A 20,943-nucleotide genomic window follows, 5' to 3' on the forward strand; every position below is an offset into this window, starting at 1 on the left:
TTTTGAAACGTTTCATGATGAGTGCGCCTTTGTTGGAAGTGCGATAACCAGAAGCCTCGACCAGTAACTCAGAAAGACTCCGGTCTGAAAATGGCATCCAAGACATCCTGTCTCGGTACTCGAAACTGTCTCAATACACAGACCAGCATATGTAAGCTCATTGAGGGCAACAGTAGCTCTTTGAATCATACATGGAAGTCAAAGTTTGTCTCCAAATCCGGAACGATCTTGCTATAATGTGCCAGGCACAGGTACTGTGATATGTTTCGAACAGTTTGTGAAAGTGGACTTCGGATGGTTAGCTGAAGCCCTGATGTACAGACTATGGAGTGTAGGGAATTGCTTGAATTAAATCTGTGGGTGTCTTATACCATATCATGACCCGACATGCAGCGACATGTCGGCCCTGCGATACATGTTCCAATCTGTGCAAACAGCAGCCGGCATTTGACTTCCGCTACAGGATGCTTCCTCAACCATTTCTGCACCTCCAAAAACCCATCATACACCGAAACGAATCCCGAAGAAATCCCGTCGCTACCCCTTTCCGTACCAATGGCTACCATACCACGCCCTGAATTCGTTATCCATCTCGTGCGTCACGCTGAGGTCAGTATTCCCAAGAAAAAGCTCTCCTTGGGGATATAGAGTATGGGCTTTCGAAGTCAATGGCTGAAAAAATTTCTCCCTTTTCCTTTTCGCGCGTCTACAAAGATACGACGACACTGCGATACTCAGACACTCAGACGAATAACAAGCCCAACCTCTGAGTCTTAGGATCTTGGGCAATGGCTAACTGTGTTCAAAATTCCAGGCGGTGCACAAGCTCCTCAATCAGGATGCAGACTATTCAATTCGAAACCCCAAGCTCACCAGAAACGGTCAAATCTACTGTATCGAACAACGTAGCGAGATGGAACCTATCATAAGGCGTGTCCAACACATCCTGTGCTCTCCTCTCCGTCGTACAATTGAGACAGCATTGCTATTGTTCGAGGCATCAATTGAAAAGGGGATCAAATTGGAGCTACGGGAGGAGCTTCAAAGTTTCGGACAACACCCTTCCAGCTTGGGTGACAGCATAGCCAAACTCAAGGAAACGTTTGGCGAGATCGCCATCACGGATGGACTGCTTGAGGATTATAACGATGTAAGGATCAAGGAGAGCGTCGATAGCGATTCAGAAGATGGGCGGTGGGATGATCTGGTGGAGCGTGTTCAGGAATTATACGAACAATACGAGGGCAAGCACGTTGAAATCGCGATAGTAACACATTCCAGCGTGATCCACTCTACGCTTGCACTAGGTGAGTTGGAAACAAAGTTTGTTGGGGTTCAAAATTCTGACCAAATTTAGATTGCCCAAAGCTTCATGGTGGGATTCTGAGCTACTGCTGGGACGGACTCAAGCTTATTAAGCGAGAACAGCTAGAGAGGCTTCGGGAGATATACGGCCAACCTGGAGAGCTACGGGGTATCAAAGCCGTCAATTTGAAGGACAACCAGTGGAGTAAGGAGAGAGAGGGGTGGTTAGGCAAGAAGTAGAGCAAACAACGGTTTTTGGTGGGATATTGGGATGGAAGATCTGGATATAGTGCGGCTTGGGCTAACCTACAATTGGGGAGGCACAAGTCCTCTACTACAAATGATTCAAACCAAAACACTTCTTGGGCAACCTCTTAATTCGTCGAAGTGTGATGCAAAGTATTGTTCCGAAGAAATGACTTATGAGGGGCAGAGAGACTGGATTCAGGACGGACATTGCCATTGAGATTACTGAAACCAAGAGTCCTAATCTAGCTCAAAGCTTCCAAGAGGCTTGATGTTGCTTCGAGAATAGGACAATAGACTGAAGACGCGTACAGAGATGCGCAATCCCTAGGACAGTGAAACGACAATCTTCCAAAATTTTCCCATTGTCGAAGACCGTCAATTAGATTAAAGAAGCATCTTTCTTTCATTGAAGCAATATTATTCAACAACAGCCTAAGCCCATCTCTCCGCCCTCGCAGGTCTCAACTGCCAAGCCGAAAGATCAACACCCGAACCCACCTCCTCATAATCACCCCTCGCCATCCCCGGCATCGGATACCCAGTCTCGATCCTCTCCACCGCTTTCTGCTTATCCTTCTTCCTCTTCCTCTCACTCGGTACCTTTGGCGGTCTGGGAGGCTTCGGCATCCTCGGGGGTTTTGGAAGTTTCGGGACTTTCACCGGCTTAGGAGGCTTCCTCAACCCCACCGGCCTATCCACAATCTCTACACCCCATCTCCGTTTCCCTCTACTCTCAAACCAGCCCATCCGCACCATTTCCGTGTTGCCAGCGTCTGTTTCTAGGGCAGTTTTATCGTTGGATTTAGCTAGTAACCTCTCACTCGCGTACACGAAACCTAGGATGCTACCTAGGGTATCGACATCTCTGGGTAAGAGACGGAGATATTTTCTATGCCAGCCTAAGACGATAGCTGTAGTGAGCATGAGGAAACAGAGGATTGATATACAGAGGAATACCGCGACGGGACTGAGATCGAGTTGTTGGATGCGTGTGGAGATGGTGGTGGTTATGGTTGGAGGTGTATTTGAAGCTGTGAAATTATCTTGGAGATATGCTTTCGAGAGACTAGATATTGTTGGGCCGAGATCAGAAGGTATGACAGCGCCGCGCGGTTGTAGACCCCAAGAGCCGTTCATGTACATGCCTGCATTCGTGGTGACGTTTGAGTGGACGAAATGTTTGAAGAACATGGAGAAGACGGTGCTTGATATGTTGCCGAGGGTGTTGGGGTCGAGGAGGGGGGAAGCGGTGTTATTGGCGAGGGATAAGGAGACGTAGGACATGAAGTCTACGTTTAGACCAGGGAGGCGGAAGTTGAAGGTTCGGTCTGAGAGGTTTTCGGCGGTGACAGAGGCTGCCATGGGGTCGTTTCCTGTCAGTGCTGAATTGGCGGCACCGAGGAGAGCGTCGTGGAACAGGTAGCCATAGCTGCAACTATTAGTCCGAAGTAGAAAGGGGATTGAAAGTAATGATCTCGCGTTTTGCGCGATTCGCGCAAAAAGCGTGAAAATTGAGAACGAGTCGAAGAGAGTTTACTCACCTGACTGTCACGTTATTGACAAAGCTGCCGGGCTTGACCTCGTAACCAGAACCCGTATACATCGTGGCATTGTATGGTACCCCCTTTGAGACGTTGAGTTGGACATAGTTATACGCCCATGCATTTGGATCGAGACGAGGTGTATCGTTGATAGTATAATTTTGCACAATACCAGTCGAGACATCGACGGTGATGCTTGCATTAGCAGTCTCAAACACAGGTGTGCAATTCAGAGCTGTAACTTTCGGCACGTCTTTCCAGGCCCAGTGTAAGTGTGCTCCGTACCCTTCTCCGGGACTGAGATAATCGGAACCAGTCGAATCGTTGAACTGCGATACGTAAGGATGGCCGGTAATCCACTTCACCACGATCCCTTGGTGCATACTATCTGCAGGTAGCGACCAGTATCCGACAGAAGCCTCGTTGACTGTCCCATTTGTCTCATTGCCGCAGCATTTCAAGCGATAGTCTGTTGCAAAGAAACTGAAGTATGGACTATCGTCGTCCCAATACGTATATTTTCCGTCGCCCACGGATTCATTCATAGCAAGTCCAAGTTTCAACTCGTAGCCAGTCTTGAGATCCGAAGGAATCGTCGAGTTCCAGGCAGTTTTGTTGGTGAAGTCTAAGGTATATAACCAAGCAGATGTGTTTGACATATCGAGCGGACTGCATTCAAGTCTGCCTCGTATCGCTGGAGTGTCGAAAGTTGCATTAACGGCAGACCCAGCGACAGGAGCATTGTCAGAGGACGAGACAGATTGGGATGAGATTGATATGGAAGAGATTTCGGCAGGCATGAAGGCCCAGTCGTCATTCATCCATGCTGAGGGAGTCGTGTTATAAGCACCTTCATTGATGGCAGCGTAAAGCCAGCTAGTCAAGAGATTGCCGAAGACATTTGTCAGAGCTCCTATTCCATGTCAACTAACCTATTCCAGAGCGCATTGTACTCGCAAATACAGAATCAAGGCATACCTTTGGCATTTTGGGTATCAACACTGGCATCGTAACCGTGCGGCGAAGGTGGTGGTACTTCAAAAATTGCTGGAACACTCCTAAATTCTACAGTACGTGCTAAAGTACTGTTGTACGTACGAAAGCCAGGGTTTCGGTCCCACAGGGCTGACATGCCAATGGTGACTTGCCAATGTGATTAGTGGTGAATGTCATTAAAAAGACAGGACCCTTACAAATCTCAGACAGAAATGCTCCAGCTGCAACGATGACCAGAAGCCAGTGACGATAAGGAACGGCTTTAACGGCAGCCCATACCAACGGAGCACTAACGTATGACAAGACAGTCATTTTCATGCTCTCGGACTGATTGTGGGCCATTGAGACATAAGGTTGAAGTCTCCGAAAAGTCTCATCGATTGAGCCCCACCAAAGCCTGATCCCAACGGCGATGAGGGTTGGGATGATAGAGTATGGTGCAAGTGCTTCCAGTGATCTGTTATCGATTTTGAAATCTATGCCAGACACTAGAAACGACTGATGTATTCCCGAGGTATGAAATTTAGCGTAAAGAACTGCAAGTGTGATGACTAGAGCTGCGAGCAGAAACAGCAACAGGGCCAAAAGCCATCCTCTGAGGACTTTGGGGCGCCAGTCTTCAGGCTTGGAGCTTTCATTGACTGAATTTGTATCGAACTCTGGATCACAATGGTCAGTATTCATATAAGAAACCAAGTAAAGTACTTACTTGATTCTTGGAAGTTGTCTTTGACGTGGTACGAATAAAGGACCCCATCCCTCAGCGAGAACACATATCCATCAAGTTGTCTGAGCATAGCATCTTCCGAAGAGCGATCTAAACCTTCGAAGATTGACCTTGAAGAAGGTTCCGAACGAATAAGTGATGCTGCCGCAGCTGTCGAGGTTGGATTTTGGTAGAGATTGAGTGGACGTTTGCGAAGACGGGTGAAGTACACGACCAGTCCAATCATGAAGGTGGACATAAACAGTACTACTGTCAACAACGTCCCAATAATCAGACTGACAACGATTCTCTCTTCATTAACACCAATCTGTCCTTGAATATCCTCAGCTTGTTGAGTGCCGATCTGTTGAAAGATTGGTTGCATGCTTTCACCGAGTAGTCTCTGCTTAACTTGTCTACCCTGGTCGACGAGATTCGGATTCGCAATCATGGCTGGGATATCGAAGCCATTCTGAGCTCCAACAAGGATCAGAGGTCCTCCTATACCAGGCCGGATCGTCATCACAGGATTGGTTGAGGAGTCGGGCGGTTGAAATTTCGTTGACCAATTCTGACTCAAGAAAGTGTTCTCGAAGTCTGTTAGGTTAAGGACATTGGCAGGTATTGGCGTCTTCGTACGGTTGAATTGCTGTTCGTCGAATTTAAAAGAGGAAGAGGTACCTGTGTTCGAAACAGTGACAGGAAGGATGGCAGAATAGTATCCGGAACTGCAGATGTACCCTTTGGCTTGATATGGCTGAACGGATTCTGGAGTAGCCAAGAAAAACATCGTCCTGTTTCCGCATTGACTGCTCGAGTTGATTGCAATGGGGGTTTCTGTTGTAAAGTCTGCTGCAGAGCCGTTGCCTGCTCCCCATAGGAGTGGGTAAGAGAAGTTTGGTGCTGCTGCCCACCAACCACCTCCAGTCGACCAGATCACCCCAGTCCCATCATACTCGGGAGTGAGACCCGAAAGTCCAAACGAACAGCCATCCTCTGACTCGAGGACGAAAGATGTGAGATTTGTCGTTACGATCGTCGAGGCATTATACTGTGCGGTGGAGTTGAGGGAGTAATTCGAGAATTGCTTGAGGTTCATTGTGTCGCACTGAAGAGAGGTCTGGAAGACAGTAGTATTACCTACCCATTGTTCTTCATTTGCAGAAAGGGCTGCACCCGAAGGGACGGAGTGCAGATTGGAAGGCCAGAACGGAACCACAGTATAGTTGTTGCTGAGCCAGGCAGATGTAGTCGTGTTCAATATAATGCTCGAGATGGTTCTGAAAAAGACAGAATCATCCGTTGACAGCTGCATCGGACTGGCCGCTGAGGTCGCAAGTCTTGAGAATTGAGCATCCTGAGTGATCAGGACTTCGGCAGGACTAAGTAAAGCAGCAGAGAAGGGCGAAACGATCAAGAGACCAAGGATGTAAACAATGGACGCCCAGAACAATGTCCAGTTTCGAATTCTATCGTTCTTCTGTTTGCTAAACGAATCAAAAGGATCGAACCAGAAAGCTCTAGGTTTGAAGAACAAGCTTGATGCTGCAGATGATCCTTGAGGTCTCGAAAGTCTGGCATACGGTTCGGTTCTTTTGATCTCGCCAACCATGGCCATCAGAAGCAACGTATAGATGACTGCAAACAGAGTTGGAGTGAAGCGCCATCCGAACAAGAATATGGATGTGTTTTGGTCCGAGCCCAGTCCCGAGTTTCTTGCAGACACGATAGTAAGGGCCAAGACCAGAATTCCAAGCCCGAAAGAAACCAGTAAGAGAATAGTCATGAATGGCCATCTCAGCGCTGCGGGAAGCCAGTCGCAGGGCCTCTCATCTAGGTAGTCTGGGTTCTGTTCAAAATAATCGGACAGAGGGTCTATCCTGCTTGGAGGTATCGAGTCTTTATCAGATGTCCCATGTCGTGGAGTCGCCGGTGTGATATCCATGAGCGGAATGTCCTGCTCCCCAATATTATTACCATGATACCCGGTATCAGGACTGAAAGTTGAGATGAACCCATGACCGTAGAATCCTCCACTGGACTGCGTCGAAAGTCGCGATACGAAAGAGGCCCCATCCTCATGCCCTCGAACATCGAAGGTGTATCCGGAGGGAACGCTGAGAGTATCGTGTCGTTCGATCCCAACGGGTTTCCTGGGGATGGTTTGTCGTCTGTTCCCTAGACTTGGCCTTCCCGATGGGCCTCCAGCTCTCACATCCTCCATTGACATGTCATAACATGATAGTATCGTTTTCGTGCAGCAGTCACCGATACTTCAGACTGCTCACCTTTCCAGTTCGTCCTCGAGCTTTGTGTAACGCTGAGATGTACCAATGAAGAAAGAAGCATGGTCACATTGAAGGAATGCACGCTGAGCCTCCATATCAGACTAGCTTCCTTTAGTGAAGCTGATGCACGATGGGTACAGTGTAGATCCATAATCCTCTTAGCTTTAATAATCACAAGTCCAAGTAATGAATGTAGACCGTTCATTGGCGAGGATAGAATAAAGTAGCATGTCGTCGGGGCTGTGCTCTCCCGCATTCGTTTCACGGTCTGGGGCAGCTGCAGACATGAAGCTTGAAACGAGAGCTTTTTGGCCTGCAGGAGATATCTTTCCGTGATCTCCGCTGACACTGCAGGCAAATGAGACACAGCCACAGCGCAGGCTTGGCGACCATGTGCAACACTACCTCGCTTTGGGAAGGATCTCCCACTTCCATTCTATTTATATCTTGAAGTGATAAGCTTAATCGAAAGACAACTGCAGATAACAGATGATCACCGATTACCGTTTTTGTTTTGCTTGAGGCATGCAGACATCCATCCGGTGAAGATACCGAAGTAGCCGTAGCCGTCTGAATAGCCGTCAAGGGCGTGTCAGAAGCAAACGACTTTTCCTCCCGAACCCCGAAATGCGGGGTCGTTCAGTAAGCGAGCCATCAATGTGAACCATCGCATCTTTTGTCGCAAGTCGCAATCCAGATCTGTTGCACGTCGACAAATGCTTTGGGAGAGAGTTCACCTCGGCTAGAGATGAGATAGCCGGTGTCGAGATTGTGTGAAAACCTTCACGATTTGTTGTTCTATCTCTTGGTATTCGATGATATTTGACTGCAGAGACACTGAACCCCTACGAAAACAACAAAATGCCCAAAGCTTTTGGTAGCACTAGCCCGTGGGCTGATCCAGCATGGTGAGAGTTTGGCTGTCACATGACTGCATGGGATTTGAGCTGACAATAAAAAGGTATTCCGGGAGGCCATCTCCATACTACAACGCAAGATATGTCAAGCTTCGAGACTGGGTCAGAAAATGGACCGAAGATGTGAGTGGGCTCCACTGGAACAAGATCTTGACTGAAGACTTGCTCAGAATGTAGTCGGAAATGAAGAAGAATGGGAAAAGGTTGGCAAGATCCCGGACGACGTCTATGAGAAGTGTGCTCGAGATGGACTACTTGTCCCAATCGCGTTCGGAAACCGCATTCCTCGAGAATGGGGACACTATCCGATCGCCGCAGGGATCAAAGCAGAAGAGTGGAATGGGTTCCATGATTTTATCCTTTGGGACGAGTTGTTTAGAGGAGCATCGAGTATCTCGAGCCAGTTCATCGGATTGGTTGTTGGCGCACCGCCGTTGAAGCAATACGCCTCCCCAGCTTTGCAGAAGAAGATTCTTCCTGAGATCCTAAGCGGAAAGAAGAGGATATGTCTTGCTATCACGGAGCCGTCTGCGGGGTCAGATGTGAGGAACATCACAACGACTGCTGAGAAGACGCCCGATGGGAAGCACTATATTGTCAATGGCGAGAAAAAGATAAGTAATCCAGAAATGATGTCTGGATCCTAGCTGACTTTCGTCGTACTGGATCACCAACGGAATATTCTCTGATTATTTCATGGTTAGTACTGTGAATCTCGGTATCGCTGCCACGTTGACGAACTTTCCAGACAACTGTAAGGACAGGTGGTGCCGGAGCATCAGGCATGTCCATGTTGCTCATCCCCCGCCTCCCAGGTCTGAAACCCAGAAAAATAGAGATTGGAGGTAGCAGCATGGGAGCGACAACCTACGTCACATTCGAAGATGTGAAAGTACCCGCCGAATATCTTGTTGGCCAAGAAGGCGGTGGCTTTAAATACACCATGAGCAACTTCAACCACGAGCGATTATGGATTGCATTCCAAGCACTTCGAGGCTCGAGGATATGTCTTGAGGATGCGATGACGTGGTGTCAGAAGCGCGAAGCCTTTGGGAAGACGTTGATTGAGCAGCCAGTTGTCAGGCATAAATTTGGACATATGGCGAGACAAATCGATGGTCTTCAGTCGTGGATCGAGTCTTTGATTTATGAGCTGGAGAATATGAGCCATGCCGAAGGTACGCGATATGAGTACAATCGAACAAGAACACCTGCTGATTGAGTACAGGGTCGAAGGTGTTGGGCGGCGCAACAGCTTTGCTGAAAGTACAGGCTGGTATCGTAGCAAAATATATCGCGGATGAAAGCCAGAAACTTATGGGAGGGTAAGAAATTCTCTTCTCGTAAGGAATGGAGCTAACTTTTCAGACTTGGCTTGACCAAAACGGGACAAGGAGCAAGAATCGAATCAATAGCACGAGCCATTCCAACATTGATTGTGCCGGGTGGTTCCGAAGATGTATTGCTTGACCTTGGTGTTCGTGAAGCTTTGAAATTGAGTGCTGCAGCGAAGAAGGCGAAACTGTAGCTGCAGTAGAAGGAAAATTAGTATTACATAGCACCGACAGTCGATTGCTCATTGCCGACCGAAAACACCGCTGCCAAATCTTGTGCACACGTCTTCATGAGAAGTTTCTCCTGTCTTGGAGGTATTGCCAGTTGCCAGTTTCCATATGTTCGACTGCTGGCCGGAAGGCACTCCATACCCCGGGGATCATCCCAGCTGACGACGCTGTGGGCAGATTTATGATACACGAGTTTCATCTTGTCGGACTTTCACCCCGCGATTGAAGTCTCAACCTTGAATACTTTTTTTGCCAAGAATTTCAAGAACTTTTCTATTTTACGAGATCATTGTTTCGGTTGTGATTTCATTATGGCACCCTGCAGCACCCATCGCGAACTGCTTGTGATTTTCCTCGGGCTAATTCTGAGCTTTGTATCGATCACCGCCGCGTGTGATCCTCTTTACCTCAATCCTCTGCTCGTCCATCAAGATCTTTGCAGTGCAGAATTCCCAGTCAGCGGTGTGTTTCAAGAGCATGAGATACTGCCACTGAGAGAAGCTCCAACGGAAGGTCAGTCTTGGTCACATGACCCACTATCAACAAACACTTTACTGATCGATCACAGCATCTTCATCTGTCTACGACGTTGTTCCAATTCCTGGGAAAGGATTCGGAGTAGTCGCGAACAGAAAATTACCTCGGCGCACCAAAATCATCATCGAAGAAGCACTCATCTCAGTCCCCATGCCCGAAATGGTTCCCGGCCAAGGATTCCGCATGGCAGACATGCTCACCAACGTCGAAGACGCCTTCCACTCCCTTTCCCCTGCTCAACAGCAGGAATTCCTCGATTTACACGAACATAGATTCCCCACGGAAGAAAATCAAAGCAAGCTACTCACGATTTTGAGGAGTAATGCTTACAACACGGGCGACGACTATGTGGGTATCTTTCCCAAGATTGCGAGGATCAATCATTCGTGTCGGCCGAATTCGGGGAACTTTTGGAGCATGAAGCGGAATCAGAGGGTTATTTATGCATTTAGGGATATTGAGAGGGGGGAGGAGGTTACGGTTTCGTATATACCGTTGACGAAATCGACTAAGGAGAGGCAGGCGAGGTTGTTTCAGTATGGGTTTACTTGTGGTTGTGATGCATGTCAGTCGGTGGAGAGTAGTAGGAAGAGAGTCAAGATTGCGGATTTTATTGAGGTGCTGGAGCAGAAGGTTCATTTGGATGGGTTGTCCGAGAAGAGTGCGGAGAGGATGCTGTCTAAATCTATGAGTCTTGTGGATATGATTGAGGAAGAGGAGTTGGCGGATTATTTGGCAAAAGCTTACCACTTTGCTGCAGTCTTCCATGAAAAGAAAGGCGACTTGGTTAAAGCTAAAGATTGGGCTGCTAAAGAGCTGGACATTCACCAATTAGCAGAAGTGGATTCGTTGGAATCTTTCACAGCGATCGAATATGTCGATGATCTCAGCATAGCTGAGATGATGAAGCTACTTCCGCCGACGACACAATAGAGATTCTCGCCGCCCCTAAATCACATCCTGACGACGATCTTGCCTGCGGTCTCTCCATTCAACATCTTTCGAAATCCAACTTCTGCTTCGTCCATCGACACCACAAGTCCAATGTGCGGCTTGATAGACTTGGCAACAACAAAATCTATGAGATATCGAAACTCTTGAAGCGTCCCAAGATACGATCCTCGAATATTGATCTGCTCAACAAATACCCTCGAAACATCAACCGGGATCGTCCTTCCACCATGCCCACCACAAGTTACAATCGTGCCTCCAGTCTTGACGGAATTCATCGAGTGCTCCCAAGTCACTTCACCGCTGGTATCAAACGCAGCATCCACCTTTTCCGGCAACTCTTGTCCGGCCTCAAACGCTTTTTCAGCACCGAGCTTCAGCCCCAACTCTCTCTTCGCCGCTGTACGACCAGTACACAAAACCCTCATCCCAGCCGCAGCACCGAGCTGAATCAACGCACTCGACACGCCCCCAGAAGATCCCTGAACCAACATCGTTTGTCCAGCCCTCAATCCCGACTTCGTGACTAGCATTCGATAAGCCGCCAACCACGCAATTCCCAAGACAGCAGCACTTTCGACCTCCAACTCCTTGGGTCGAACCACAATGTTCCTCTCAGGGACATTCACGTACTCGGCCAGCGTGCCATTCGTAAGTTCACTGAAGACGTTTCGAGTCCGGTCAAGCGTTTCGTCGCCTTTGAAGTCTGGCGAGCCCATGCAAGGGTACAGAAGGACTGGAGTTCCTTCTGCAAGGGTCCCGGTACCTTCGCAGCCAAGAATGAGGGGAAAGGTTAAGGGGTGCATGCCGTGGCCTTTCATGGTGAAGATGTCGTGGTAATTGAGGCCTACGGCTTGTATTTTGACTCGGACCCAACCTTCTGGAGGATCTTGCTGCGGTCGAGGAGCAATCTTGACGGTTGAGATGGGATCATTTGCATTTGCTCTATCGAGATAAACGGCTTTCATGCTCGGTCTGGAAGAATCCCAGGGTGTGATTAAGAGGTGATGGATCTTGTTGTCTTTTATCTGGAAGGAGAAGTATAGCGTGAAGGGCTCAGTGATTCCATAATCTTCGACGAAATCACCGTCCATGATTACTTTTACGATGGTCCGATCTTGCTGCGTGATCGTTTGTTGGATTTTGATCGTGGCATTGTGGGAGAGGAGAGCCTTTTCGCACCATGCTTGGATTGCGTCTCGACCTTTGTCTGTTCGTCCTTCGTCGATGAGGATGGCGTCTTGGGTGAATGGGGTGATGAAAGCGCTGCTGGACTTTTGGTTGATAGCTGTGAGGCAAGCCGCTATTGGTTCTGGTACGATAGACATTCTGTGATGTTCAACGGTGTGGGACTGCAAGTAGAATTTCGAGTGCACCAGATAGTCTTCGATGATTTGTTTGTCCCCTGTGATCGGAGAAAGCTGCCATTATATAAAATTTCGTTGAAGGCGAATAGCTCTCGATGGCCGCCGCGAGTGAGAAAGTCCTTCGATGAATCAGCTATGCGGAAAGTTTCCTCAGAAGACGTAGGCTTCGGGGTTTGCAATAATACGAGAGGATGTATATAGGAAGGAATGATCAGCAGTGAAAGTCCGTAGTGTAAGTGTTCACATTTCAAACTCCGCAACTCCGCCACTAAGGGCCCTTTCCTTGAAAATAGCGGGGTGTGGCTCCAGCGCCCGCATTCCGAATTTTGACCTGGATTTCCATCACCAGCTTGTAGCTTTCATCTTAATGATGTTGACACTGCCTAACATCTATCAAGTTATGGTCTCCTTTCGATCCAGTATGATTGATATATCGCATGTCTCTCATGTCTCGTCCATAGGCCAAAGGTCTTGAACACCAAATGTCTGGAGGCCAGCATCTGCCACAATACTGTGCTGCGTCAAAGCGAATCCTTCGATGAAACCAGAGTCATAATAATGTCTTCTCCGAAAACTAAGACAAGACAGAAATCATGCATAGCTTGTGCAAATGCTAAGCGTCGCTGTGACAGACGAACTCCTATCTGCACACAGTGTGTCGGGAAATCAATCCTCTGCGAATACAAGGGCTCTGTCAAGCCAAGGATGGAAAGACCTCCCATCTCCGAAATATCGATCGATACACCAGTAGTGTCTAGGCCAGAGACCAATGGCCTCTCACAGCCTCTCTTGGACTATCCCAACTCTTCAGTACCCACCGATTTCCCTCGGCAAATAAATCCCATGCTCGACGTCGACGAAACTTTCCTCGATATGTACGACATGCAGCTACTACATGATCCACTTCCACTTCCAAGAATAGGGACTATGGACAGACCTCGTGCTACTTGGATCATCAAAGCTCTTCGATCTTACCCTACACTCCTCCTAACGACAACCAGAACGCCATTCATTCATCCGCTGCTCTTTTCTCCGACTATCTCTTCTCCTCTTCAAGATGCAATTTCGGCTTGCTCACTCTATCTCGCCAAGAATGAGACAAATGGAGCTGTGGTCTGGGAGGTTATCTCGTCGATGATTGCAAAGTTGTTGCAACCTATGCCGAATTGGGCTGTGGCGGAACATCTATCTTGTGTGCAGTCCTTGGTCATCTTCCAAATTATCAGACTATTTGATGGAGATGTGAGGGCACGAGGTGATGCAGAAGAAGCAGAAGTTGTACTGAATGACTGGACGGATCGTCTTGCTCTGCGAACTGGTATCGTCGTCGAGGATCAAGACAATGCGTCATTCGATGCTGGTTATGTGATCGAGAAAAGTTGGGAAAGTTGGGTGTTCGAAGAGAGTGTGAAGAGGACGGTGATCGTCAGTCGTATGGTATCGGCTATGTACTCGGTGTTGAAGAAAGGGTATTGCACTTATGTCGAGAAGGTCACGGAGCTGTCTTTCACAGCAGGGAAGGAGCTGTGGGATGCAGGTAGTGCTGTTCATTGGAGACTTGTGATGGAAGCACAAAAGAGCTTAGATGTGCAGCGAATGGAGTTAGACGAGATACTAGGCAAAGCTAGATTGGAAGATGTAGATGAGTTGGGCTTGCTGATGCTGGTTACGTACAAAGGTGTCGATGGGGTTAATGAATGGATTGTACAGATGGGTAGCAAATCATTGATAGAGTGAGTTAGGGTCATCGCACCCTTCACAACGTAAGAGCCGCCTCTTCATCATGTCTACATCTAAACTGACTTCGGCGACCAGTCCTTGTCCTGTCGGCCCTTGAAAATACCAAGAGGCTTTTCTTCAAATATCCCAGTAAAATCTTACGTGGTGCCTCGAGTTGTCATTCATCGACAAATACATGCCATCTCGAGCATGTACTTGTTAAAGGAAGCACGACACATCTCCTAAGGCTATGAGCGGAGGCGATTCGGGGTCTAGGTAGGCGGCCATAGTGCCTGAGATCTACTTTGACATCCTCTGTAGAAGAACGCGCATATTGAATGACTAGGTAGACATCGCCCGGAGGGAACAAGGAAACAAGCAGGAAGCGGGAGGTTGGAGGTTGGCAATACGACGGGAAAGAAAGCCCAGAACAATCAAAGAGCATGCAAGAGTATGCAAGAACAAAGTCGAAGATGTTTGCATGTTGGGTAAAGTGCTGCGAGGCAGCCATGCGATGTCAAGCCGCTACCGTCTCTTTGGGAACGGTGTTGCATTTCAATTGTTGCATTTCAATTGGGAAAATGATTGCAGTTCAATATGCAGTTGGAGATTTGCTGGACGCAAGAGGACATGCAGGCCATAATATAATATTGCTTCGCGAGCAACCCATCGGATCGACCAGGAGTGCCAACAAGCCGATAAGAAGGCTCTTGAAGAGTTCCAACAACTGCCGTGGTTGGTCGGAATTGGGAACCTATCTCAAGTGCGGATAAGGTGGTTTGTTGTACCTGGAATTGGATTAAACGGCTACATTACTCATGGGTAAATCTTCCAAGCAGCTTGTATAGGAAAAACCAAGATTTAATAGCATGTCATTTTTCAGTATATGTTCCTCTTATGTATTTAATTTGATTTTATTTCTTTGCATGTAAAACTAAATGAGTAATTATTTTATAACACTAAAATCACAAAACTTGAATTGGTTACCAATCGTAAACCAAAAAATTCCCGCTGAACGAGGTATGGTGCAATGCATGGAGGTCAGGTTTCAAGATCATAATGTTCCATGGATATTATGAATAGCTTCCTGGTCCAAATTCTGAAATTTTCGGCGGTATCTCACCTCATGTATGTTCTAGTCCATTTAACGATTCAGCGAAAGGTGCTTCCCCAACAGTTGCCATACGTAATTGCCAATAGCAGGATTGTTGTCCTTGCACCAACCAGCTCGAACTTAGAAAATTAAATGCAGCACATGCAGGATCCTGCCCTTGTTCAGAGCCCAAAAAACCTGTCACTGCTTCTTACGGGAGTCTTTGGTCATGGATTATTGACCTGATATGTGGTAGAGCTTTCCGTGTTTTCTTGGCATATTTCTTATGGGGACAGAGCTGCCAGAAAGTCACTCTTTCTTCGAAATTCCACATTTCAACCCTCAAAGTTCTATCATTTGTCTCACAATGGCTTCGTCACTATGTTGCACACAAATCAAGCCCCACCCCCACTCGGAACAGCTTTACTACTATGGCACTACAGAAGGGGCTAGTATTGCACTCATTCGGAAAATTGAATATGATGTTAAGGGAGACTGGAAATAGCTCACATTCCATCCCGACTCGGGCGCAGAGTTTCGGCATCATGCAGCAGACATGTATGAGTTACTCATCGTCAGAAAGCACGGGAAAGAACGTCAGCACCAGATATTCACGACTTTTCCGGACTATGACGAGTATCGGACGAAAGATCTCTATGCTCGTCATGATTCGGAGCCAAATCTCTGGCGTCACGTTGGTCGAGCAGACGACACCATAGTCTTTTTGACGGGCGAAAAGGTCAATCCGGTCAGTATGGAGCAATACATATTCTCCCAGAATCCCGAAGTCGCTGGAGCACTCATCGCAGGGTCTCAGCGCTTTCAAGCGGTCCTTTTGGTAGAACTTGTCGACAAGAGCATGTTACAATCTACTAAGAGATCTGAAGTCGTCGAGAAGATCTGGCCATCAATCAAATATGTCAATAAAAACTATCCATCACATGCCAGAATCACGAAGTCCCACATCATATTCACAGACCCTAGCAAGCCTTTGCCACGATCCCCAAAGGAACCATTCAAAGAGCAACAGCTCTGAAACATTATGCAGAGGAGTTTGATGCCTTGTACGAAACTGCTGATGAAGTATATGTCAGCGGCGAGGTTGGGACTCAAATTGGCCCTCTGGACAACGACGCTGTACTTTTGTATCTAACGAGGGCGGCATGGGAAATCACTGGACGAGTGTTTGGGCAGGAAGACAATTTCTTTGTCAACGGCATGGATTCTCTGCAAGCTTTATTGTTAGCTCGAGATCTAAAGACAACTCTCGCCAACCCGACATGGAATGTCGATGTGATCTATGGGTATCCCTCTATATCACTGCTCGCACAGTACCTTCAGACGGATTCATTGGCCAGGCCGACTTCTCTGCTAAATGGCCCCGAAAACTTACAACATAATATCGTTACTATCCTGAAAATCTACGAGGCCCGTGTCGACGATATCGAACAACCTGCTTTACCTCCTCGTACAGAACCTCACACGAAAGTATTTCTATTGACGGGGTCTACTGGGCTTCTGGGATCACATCTTTTGGACGATCTTTTGCAAACGCCGGAAGTTGAACATATATTCTGTTTGAATCGCAATTCTGCCTCAAAATTTCAGACCAAGCGGAATAGTTCGCGATCCCTGGTGAGCCAGTTCCCGGCGAAGCGGGTCACGTTTCTTACAGCAAACTACTCTGAGCCGTATTTCGGCCTGCAACCTGAGATATATCATTCGCTTCTGGAAGATGTCACAAACATCGTGCACAATGCGTGGCCTGTCAACTTCAAACTGGCCCTATCTTCATTCTTTCCACAACTCGATGGCGTGATAAACTTCATCAAGTTTGCAGCCTGTGCGTCGCACTCACCTCCTATACTGTTTGTCTCCTCAGTCAGTGCAGCGTCCGAGTTTCGTGGCTCTCCTATCCCAGAGGCAGTCATTACGGATTCGTCAGCCCCAGTAACTACGGGATATGGTCAAAGTAAATATCTTTCCGAACGCATTTTAGGCTACGCAGCTCAGAAACTTTCGCTGAAGACACAAATAGCAAGAGTTGGCCAGATAGCAGGACCCCTGTATGGAAAAGGAGAATGGAATAGATCTGAGTGGTTTCCTAGCTTGGTGAGGTCCTCCATCTACCTCGGAGCAATACCTAAGTCTCTCGGTCCCAGCTTGGATCAAATCGACTGGATTCCGATTGACATTCTAGCAAGGATACTGGTGAGCCTCACTAGAGTCCCCCTCCATGCACCACATGACCCGAATGGGTCTGAAAGCGCCTCCTCTTGTGCTGCTGATGTATACAATCTGCTCAATCCAAGTCTTGCAGAATGGAAAGAACTCCTCCCTTTCATTACCAAAGCCGTGTCTTTCGCAAATTCGGAGAATGGCGCGAGGCAGATTGACAAAGTATCGTTTGAAAATTGGCTTTCACTTGTGAGGGAAGACATAGAAAGTCAAGAGAGCATCAGTGGAAATGATCTCAGAGATGCGTTGGACCGTAATCCTGCTTTTCAACTGTTGGACTTTTGCAGAGAAGAGATGAAAAGAGAAAAAAGCAAGTGGATCACTGGAAAAAGCCAGGATGCAAGCGATGCTTTGCGAAACCTTGGGCCTATCAAAGGGGAATGGTTGGAGAAATGGATGAAAGGTTGGGAATGACAAGTTTATCTGTAAGCGGATTGAAAACTACATGGTATCAAGATTGATAGATCGAACAAATGCAGAGGGCATTTTATTATTCATTTCCTGGTTCATAGCCAGTGATCGTCCCCGACAGCGAACAAATCTCAAAATAGAGAAACAACCAAGACCACAGCCAAGATAGGCTCGCCTACCGTATCTACCGCCGTATATCACAAACTTGCGGCTCGGATTACTGCTCTGAGACGCCGCTTTCCTCCACTCCGGGGGAGAGTGACTAATTGGACTCCGCGAGGCGATGAGTGACCTGTCCCTGTCAACGCCTACCGAACTCGCTAAATCTATCCCCAGAATTCCCTCTTCCAGTAACTGCATTTATAATCACGACGCATAAACATTTCGAGTTCATAATCACACCCGGATAACGACCGAACATCTCAACACATAAGTCATGAAAGAAATAATCTAAGCTTTGTCATTGTGGCAAGAAGACATCCGATATTTTATGCACACCGAGGTCACGACTAACTAGTCTGAGAAACCGGATGCCATCCGTGGGAGAAACGGAACGTTGAGCTACACGTGCCACTGGGGGGACTCTACCATGCCAGACTCAAGCGCAACTTCGAGAATGCAATCATCGCATATACGACAGCGATTGCCGAGGAGAGCGAAGGCCAATAATAGTCCCTCGATCGACGATGCAACTGTCACCGGACCCGAGTTGACTGAAAGAAGTGGTAAGTCCCCAACTTCTCTCAGGTAACTTTACTCATCAAGAACAGTCAACATACTCAAGCATCGTGAAAGTATGGCTGAGTCAAATCTCTCACGCCGGGATGTCAAACAATTCGAGTTTGTCACGCTCACAAGCCAGCCCACCATGATTACCACTCGCCAAACGTCGAAGACAGTCAGGAAACAGGCTATGAACGATTATCTTAGAAAACAAAATCGGCAAGCAACGACCGGTATCGTTGAAACTGTTGAGAGCGTTCAATTGGAGGAACCTTCTCGGTACAAGGGCAAATTCAAATTAGATACTTGGTCGCACAAGACGAAAACGAAAGCAATCCTTGCCCGTCGCACAAAGTTGTCGCATGATGAAAGTCCTTCTGCTAACGAAGAGTCACTCCCAACGATTGGATCCTGGGCTCCTAGTTCACTCGCCCGTGTTACAGCATGGCAGCCGATCGAAAGGGACGATCTACTTCCGCGAATCTTCTCACCCAGTACCTCGTCCATAGATCCATTCGATACCCTAGCTATCAGACTTGGTCCACTTAGCGAGAATCTCCTTGTACATTGTACGTTCTCATTCCTATCTGGTTCGTGCTCTCAGATTGATTGAAACTTAGATAACACGGAGTATACCATGAATTCAGTAGCTATCAACGCAGAAAGCAACTTCTTCTCCTTTGTCAAGACGGATCCTGCTTTGTTTCACTCTATACTCTACCTTGTTTCGCTGCATCGTGACATATGGTATGGTCTGGTTGACTCGCCAATCTCTCTGTATCATGGAAGCGAGGCTTTCAGAATTATCAATGAGAGACTTGAGAACAACTTTATCTTCGATGACGTTACAATAGCTGCTGTGGCAATGCTCGTCAACAAAGAGGCAAGTTGTCTTTCTCATGTGGTTCGATGCACCACTGACTGGGCCTTAGAATCTTAATGGAAGATATGATTTATCCAAAATGCACATGCAAGGCCTCAAACAGATGATCCAGACTCGTGGTGGACCCCCAAGTCTCTCAGGCGTTTTTCGAAGGATAGTCACATGGTACGCATCAAATTGAACTTTATTCTGATCCCCCTATTTACTAAATCAGGTCCGACTTCTGCTTCGCAAATGTTTGGAACATACAACCTTCCTTCCCTCGCCTCCCCTCAACCCCACCAAACTCACCAACTTCATCCCCTAGTCTTCGAATTCTAGAATCAGACCCAGATTTATACATCCTTAAGCCCTCTCATCTATTCGGAAGCTCTTCGCCTATCATCCAAATCATCAACAATTTCCGCACCCTCACACGCCTCCTCCCACCAAGCCAGACACCCTCTCTCCCCAAATCGGTTAGAATGCACGCAAGCAATCTAATTTACGATACGGAATACTCGCTCCTCGCACTCAACCCTCCATCTTCTACCCCAGACTCCTTTTCGTTGGCGCTTTCGAATTGTGGGTTTGTGTTCGAGTCTCTGCCGCTGAGAACGGCGCTTCATTTGTACCTTTACCTATCAATCAGACTCATCCCAACAAGCTCGGAGCTTGTTCAATCAATGTTATTAAGATTGAAAGATTCTTTGGAACAGCTTGGGATCGTAGAATGGTGGGAGAGTGATGAAGAGAGGAGAATCTGGCTGCTTTGGATATTCTGGGTTGGCGCTGTGGCTGCGAAAAGCGAGGAGAGGTGGTGGTTCGTGAGTCAGGTTGGAAGATTATGTGCTGAGATGAATATTTGGGATGTCAAGCGGCTGAAGGAGACGTTAAGGAGAGCAGTGTGGGAGGAGGAGTGGTGTGGAAATTTAGCTGAGAGGGTCTGGGATGATTTTATTACGCAAACTGCAGAAGTTCAGACGTATGCAGAGTAGGAGACCCCACAAAAGACCGAAGTGGAGTCGATTTCGGCCACTTGTATGTTAACATGAAGAGAAGCGATGAAGTTGGACTCGGATCACGTCTGAAAATGTCTGGGAAACACACTCCTGGCTTCCAGCTTCAGAGTGTACAGTGTGTGGAGTTATAGCCAGGAAAACTGTCAGCTGTAAGGGTGCTGTTCATTGACGATGCAGCGCACTCGGTGGCCCCATGTATGTCCCACCATCATCGTCTTTTCCCCCATGTCTTAGCATTAGATGTATTAGACAACGTACTAACTGACGATAAGGGTCAACCTCCGTGCTTTAGCTGCAAAAGGCTTTGTCGAATCGTCAATGCGTTCAAGCTCGGTGGAGTCCTCACACACGCGCGGGATATGCAGGCATCAGGCGAAGGATGGGGCGTTCAACGTAGACATGGTAGCGCGCGGGAAGGCCGCATAAGGGGTCCAACTCGGCGAAGAAGTCAAT

The 20,943-nt window shown here is 47.7% G+C and overlaps 8 protein-coding genes across 8 annotated transcripts; 6 read left to right on the forward strand and 2 right to left on the reverse strand.

Moving 5' to 3' along the window:
* Positions 1 to 387: 387 nt before the first annotated feature.
* Positions 388 to 1,545, forward strand: LY89DRAFT_668165 (PGAM-domain-containing protein; the record flags this gene model as incomplete). Its single annotated transcript, XM_018213025.1, has 3 exons — positions 388 to 609; positions 815 to 1,307; positions 1,358 to 1,545. 3 exons carry the CDS (start codon positions 388 to 390, stop codon positions 1,543 to 1,545), a joined length of 903 nt encoding a protein of 300 aa, XP_018072315.1.
* Positions 1,546 to 1,661: 116 nt separating this feature from the next.
* Positions 1,662 to 7,360, reverse strand: LY89DRAFT_781079 (uncharacterized protein). Its single transcript, XM_018222446.1, has 5 exons — positions 4,801 to 7,360; positions 4,289 to 4,750; positions 4,074 to 4,238; positions 3,096 to 4,008; positions 1,662 to 2,983 (listed from the first exon to the last, which is right to left on the reverse strand). Exons 1-5 carry the CDS (start codon positions 7,025 to 7,027, stop codon positions 1,987 to 1,989), a joined length of 4,764 nt encoding a protein of 1,587 aa, XP_018072316.1. The 5' UTR covers positions 7,028 to 7,360; the 3' UTR covers positions 1,662 to 1,986.
* Positions 7,361 to 7,571: 211 nt separating this feature from the next.
* LY89DRAFT_781080 (acyl-CoA dehydrogenase NM domain-like protein) lies at positions 7,572 to 9,668 on the forward strand. The gene is made up of 7 exons (XM_018222447.1): positions 7,572 to 7,993; positions 8,047 to 8,125; positions 8,173 to 8,616; positions 8,666 to 8,701; positions 8,751 to 9,180; positions 9,231 to 9,327; positions 9,371 to 9,668. Exons 1-7 carry the CDS (start codon positions 7,947 to 7,949, stop codon positions 9,528 to 9,530), a joined length of 1,293 nt encoding a protein of 430 aa, XP_018072317.1. The 5' UTR covers positions 7,572 to 7,946; the 3' UTR covers positions 9,531 to 9,668.
* A 210-nt stretch (positions 9,669 to 9,878) lies between these two features.
* On the forward strand, positions 9,879 to 10,999 carry LY89DRAFT_732666 (SET domain-containing protein; the record flags this gene model as incomplete). The annotated part of the gene is made up of 3 exons (XM_018219712.1): positions 9,879 to 10,080; positions 10,136 to 10,890; positions 10,943 to 10,999. 3 exons carry the CDS (start codon positions 9,879 to 9,881, stop codon positions 10,997 to 10,999), a joined length of 1,014 nt encoding a protein of 337 aa, XP_018072318.1.
* LY89DRAFT_683935 (NAD(P)-binding protein) lies at positions 10,913 to 12,614 on the reverse strand. Its single transcript, XM_018214782.1, has one exon. It carries the CDS (start codon positions 12,381 to 12,383, stop codon positions 11,058 to 11,060), a length of 1,326 nt encoding a protein of 441 aa, XP_018072319.1. The 5' UTR covers positions 12,384 to 12,614; the 3' UTR covers positions 10,913 to 11,057.
* A 366-nt stretch (positions 12,615 to 12,980) lies between these two features.
* LY89DRAFT_668169 (uncharacterized protein) lies at positions 12,981 to 14,259 on the forward strand (the record flags this gene model as incomplete). The annotated part of the gene is made up of 2 exons (XM_018213026.1): positions 12,981 to 14,155; positions 14,238 to 14,259. 2 exons carry the CDS (start codon positions 12,981 to 12,983, stop codon positions 14,257 to 14,259), a joined length of 1,197 nt encoding a protein of 398 aa, XP_018072320.1.
* Positions 14,260 to 15,790: 1,531 nt separating this feature from the next.
* Positions 15,791 to 17,886, forward strand: LY89DRAFT_732669 (uncharacterized protein; the record flags this gene model as incomplete). Its single annotated transcript, XM_018219713.1, has 2 exons — positions 15,791 to 16,153; positions 16,219 to 17,886. 2 exons carry the CDS (start codon positions 15,791 to 15,793, stop codon positions 17,884 to 17,886), a joined length of 2,031 nt encoding a protein of 676 aa, XP_018072321.1.
* Positions 17,887 to 18,472: 586 nt separating this feature from the next.
* LY89DRAFT_732670 (uncharacterized protein) lies at positions 18,473 to 20,466 on the forward strand (the record flags this gene model as incomplete). The annotated part of the gene is made up of 5 exons (XM_018219714.1): positions 18,473 to 18,608; positions 18,654 to 19,175; positions 19,227 to 19,477; positions 19,539 to 19,654; positions 19,704 to 20,466. The coding sequence occupies 5 exons, from the start codon at positions 18,473 to 18,475 to the stop codon at positions 20,464 to 20,466; spliced, it is 1,788 nt and encodes a 595-aa protein (XP_018072322.1).
* Between the last annotated feature and the right edge of the window lie 477 nt (positions 20,467 to 20,943).

This window comes from Mollisia scopiformis (assembly GCF_001500285.1).
Source record: "Mollisia scopiformis unplaced genomic scaffold LY89scaffold_10, whole genome shotgun sequence".
In the NCBI taxonomy this organism is placed as follows: Eukaryota; Fungi; Ascomycota; class Leotiomycetes; order Helotiales; family Mollisiaceae; genus Mollisia; species Mollisia scopiformis.